This window comes from Gastrolobium bilobum, unplaced genomic scaffold (genome assembly GCF_033153095.1).
Source record: "Gastrolobium bilobum isolate Gb01-03AN ecotype WA unplaced genomic scaffold, APGP_CSIRO_Gbil_v1 utg3539, whole genome shotgun sequence".
Taxonomy (NCBI): Eukaryota; Viridiplantae; Streptophyta; class Magnoliopsida; order Fabales; family Fabaceae; genus Gastrolobium; species Gastrolobium bilobum.
This window is the reverse complement of record NW_026897898.1, coordinates 111,752-116,033: the sequence shown is the minus strand read 5'-3', so window position 1 is coordinate 116,033 and position 4,282 is coordinate 111,752. Positions and strand designations below refer to the sequence as shown.

Here is a 4,282-nt window from a genome sequence, read left to right as displayed (position 1 = left end):
TAGCTTAAAAGCACATATTTCAATAAAATTATCTCTCTCTATAGCTCTTCATTAAAAAAGAAAAACACACAATTCAATAATAGTTGATAAAAGCTTAAAAAAAAGCTCCTCATAAGAGCTTTTGGCTTTTAGTGTTTTTTTTCATTATAAAAAAAAGTTTTTCATTAAAAGATTTTTTCTCAAAATCTGTTTGGCATATTCTCTGCTTATAAGTAGCTTCTAGCTTAAAAAAAATAGGATCCAAATAAACACCAAATTTATAATTTATGATAGGTGTATAATTTGATGAATCATTTTATAAAAGTAAAGATTTTTTCTATATAAATTATTTGGGGCTTTAATGTTTTTATAGTAGATATGTTATATACATTCATTTCCAAAACGACGTTGTTTTGAGTTCAAAGTTTAAAAAATTATAATGAAAAAGACTATTATAATCCTAAAATAAATTATAATTACAAAAAGACTTTGATTTTCGTCCCAAAACGACGTATTAATGTAGATAACTTATCTACATTAAATATAGAAAAAATAAATTCATTAATAATAATATAAAACGAACTGTATCAAGCACCATCTATGTTTTAATTCTTAATAGTAGTAATTCTCAATATACTTATATGGAATTTAATCTAGGATTTTTTTTTATCATGTTACATGACAAAAATCATTTTCCTATACACTCGTAATATATGTGGGACTAGGGGTGAAATTGAGCCGGGCCGGCACAGGCCAGATCTGACCTAGTATATTTCGTAAAAAGGCCGTACTTGGACCTTGAAAAAGCTTGTTTAATAAAAAGGCACAAGGCCTGGCCTATACAGTACTATTTATTTTAAATAAAATAAAATAGAATAAGTATGCCTTGAAGAAAAAATAAAAATTATAAATTAATCAATTGCAATATTTAAAACTTAATTATATTCAATTATATTATAATAAAAATCTGACTTTATTTTTTATGTAGAAGGAACCAACATCTCAGCATGTTAGATTGTGTATATGAATATATTAAAAGATTTTTGAGAAATGTTATACTTACTACAAACATCATGATGTGTTTGTTAGATTCATGTAGTTATATTAATTTACATAGTATGAATTTTAATGAAATATATGTTATTTAGTTTAAGTATGTTGCTTTTGAAAGTGACTTAAATGCATATTGTATGAGTTTTTTTGTGATTCATGATTCTGTTTGAACACTGAAATTATGATTTTTGGATTACCAACAGAATTTGAATATTTTGTAAAGTTGATTCATGGTTCTGCTTGGAAGTTGAAAATTAATAGGCTAATGGATTAGACCAGACCATTTGTATTTTTATAAACGAGCAAAGTCAGGCTAACAATTAGACTTGTACTAGGTTTGGGCCAGGCAAATTCAAATTTTTTCGACATATGCTTGGGCTTTTTCTCGGCAAAACTTGGTCCAGCTCAGCCCACTTTCATCCTTATGTGGAACCATTAAATAGTGAAGTGAGAAAAAAATTAAACATGACAAATCATTTTTCCTTTAGCCTATTGTTTTATTTCCTTTATATAGTTTTTGTAATAGAAATATTAATTAAATAAATATTATTTGTGGTGTTGCTCGCGAGGCTTCCCCAACCCAGTGAACATCAGCGGGAAAGTAAAGTTAAAAATAAGTAAAAAGGGCGTTATGAGTTTACCAAATGGTCAAAAAGGAAGGTTAGAAACTTAGAATTGGCCCCGAGGAAATGAAAGCAGAGTTGTATTATTAGTGGGGGCAAAACCCATGATTCAGATAATCGGGGCTTCCTGACATAAAGTCATGATTGAACTCACCACTCTCTCACCCCATTTTCTCTCCTTTCTATATAATACCCTCCGCACGGCCTCTACCCTCCTCCGTAATCATCCCAAATCTCTCTCTCTCTCTCTCTGGAGAAAAGCTCATTCTCTTTCCTTCTTTCACTCTTTCTCTCCTCTCCAAAATTTTGATTCAAAACTCAAGCCTTTGAGTACAACACACAAGGTCCTTGAAAAGCAAAGGCTTTAGTTCGTGTCTTGTCTTAACAAGGGTTCATAGAGATGACGGTTGAAAAGGAAGATTTGGGTTTGAGTCTGAGCTTGAACTTCCCTCAGAATCCCCCAAAGCCTCTGCATCTCAATCTCATGTCGTCCTCCACTTATTCCTCTCCTCAAAAACCCTCTTGGAACCAGCCTTTCACTTCTTCAGGTGTGTGTTATTCGATTCTCCAGATGTTTGTTTCCTTTGTTTTCAGATCTGGTCCAATTTCTCTCTGTTTTCTTTATCTTTTACTTTAAACATATGGTGAAAAAGAAAAAAATAAAAAAGAAAAAACAAGCGCACCTTAGGAGAATAATTCCAACCTTTTTCTCTTTCGGTTCCTCCTTTTAATTTTTGATATCCTTTTACAATTTAACAATCATTTTCACTGCCCTTCTTTTTATTTATGCTCATTCAAAGAAAGTTTCCTAAAATCTCTCTCTTTCGCTCCTTATTTTAATATTAAAACGTGTTGGTTCTATTCTATCTCACTTTTTTTTTTTATTGAAAGAATAATAAAAATTAATGACCAGATTAATTTTTCTCGAGCCATGTAGATATACTAAATGCTGTTTTGATTACATGCATGCAGATCGAGATTCGGAAACATGCAGAGGCGAAGGTCGATCTTTCCTGGGCGGAATCGATGTGAACCGGTTGCCTTCCGGGGTTGATTGTGAAGAGGAGGGTGGTGTTTCATCCCCAAACAGCACCGTTTCGAGCGTGAGCGGTAAGCGTAGCGAGAGAGAGAACAACGGGGAAGAACATGACATAGACAGAGCTTGTTCTAGAGGAATCAGCGATGAAGAAGACGGTGAAACCTCAAGGAAAAAACTTAGACTCTCCAAAGACCAGTCAATTATTCTCGAAGAGAGCTTCAAAGAGCACAACACTCTTAACCCCGTAAGCACAACCCTGCAATTACTCTTTCTCACAAACTTGGATTTTTGTAATTATTATTATTAGTATTATTATTTTGTTAGCTGACTTATATGTTGATTTGTTGTTATTTGCAGAAGCAAAAGATGGCGCTGGCAAAACAACTTGGCCTTCGAGCAAGACAAGTAGAGGTGTGGTTCCAGAACAGACGGGCAAGGTTGGTTTCATTTTCATTTGTTTTTGTGTTTTTTTTTTTTCACGTGATTAAGGATTATAAGAAATTTACGGTTTTGTGAAAATGAAATTTCAGGACGAAGCTCAAGCAAACGGAGGTGGACTGTGAGTTCCTGAAAAGGTGCTGTGAGAATCTGACGGAGGAAAACAGGAGGTTGCAGAAGGAAGTTCATGAGCTTAGAACACTGAAACTTTCCCCGCAATTCTACATGCAGATGACCCCACCCACTACACTCACCATGTGCCCATCTTGTGAGCGTGTCGCTGTTCCACCCTCTGCCGTTGATACTGCCACGCGTCACCATCACATGGCCCCGACTCACCCTCGGCCCTTCCCCGTTGGCCCATGGGCCACCGCTGCTCCCATCCCTCACAGGCCCTTCGATACCCTCCGTCCCAGATCTTGACGTGTACGGTTCAAGAAGGGTACCCAATGAAATGACAAAATTTGAAAGGGAAAAAAAAAAACGGTTGTAATTGCGTACCCATGAATTCTGTGTTCAAAGTGCGGTCTAGACTCTAGGATATGGTGGTTAGAAAAAATGATTTGGTGGGTCTCTGATGTTTTGTACCAATTTGACCCATCGTCTTCCCTTTCTAGTTAGGACTTTTTAGTTTCTAATACTTACTTTATGCCCTACAATTTCTCATGATTAATCAGAGACTTTGTGTAAAGTGGAGTGGTCTAATTAATTAAATATAGCTTTCCTATGTCAGCTGATTTTGTTCGTAAATTTATAAGTCAAATTTAAAATTTTGCTGATTGCTTTGGAATTGTAAATATATCGTCAACGGTGTTTGATTCTGGAGATATTCTTATTGGTTTATCGTTTTGTAATTAGTTCGATTTGAGATGAGTTTTAAAATTAAGATTTTAAATTCTTTCTAAAAATGGTATTAAAAAAAATTGAAGACAATATTTTTATCTTCACTTATTCAATTCTCAAATAGCAACTTATAAGTTTAGTAGCTTGATATTGAAGATGCGGGAATTCGTAGGGACTATTTCCGGGTTTTGGGTGCTAATTTGACAATAGAAAATGGAAGTAAAACATTTTTTAATGGAGGTTGCCCTAAATGACCAAACAGCAGTTTAAGAATTTTAGGTCTTTATGGGCCCTAATTAATGATGCT

At 34.3% G+C, this 4,282-nt stretch overlaps 1 protein-coding gene across 2 annotated transcripts; it reads left to right on the top strand.

Moving 5' to 3' along the window:
* The first annotated feature begins 1,762 nt into the window (after positions 1-1,762).
* LOC133311261 (homeobox-leucine zipper protein HAT4-like) lies at positions 1,763-3,878 on the top strand. Of its 2 annotated transcripts, none has more exons than XM_061512280.1 (4): positions 1,763-2,207; positions 2,650-2,938; positions 3,052-3,131; positions 3,225-3,878. In XM_061512280.1, the coding sequence occupies exons 1-4, from the start codon at positions 2,056-2,058 to the stop codon at positions 3,553-3,555; spliced, it is 852 nt and encodes a 283-aa protein (XP_061368264.1). In that variant the 5' UTR covers positions 1,763-2,055; the 3' UTR covers positions 3,556-3,878. The 2 variants fall into 2 exon arrangements, with proteins under 2 accessions (XP_061368264.1, XP_061368263.1); XM_061512279.1 differs by having other exon boundaries at positions 1,765-2,203; positions 2,628-2,938; positions 3,225-3,877.
* Positions 3,879-4,282: the final 404 nt, after the last annotated feature.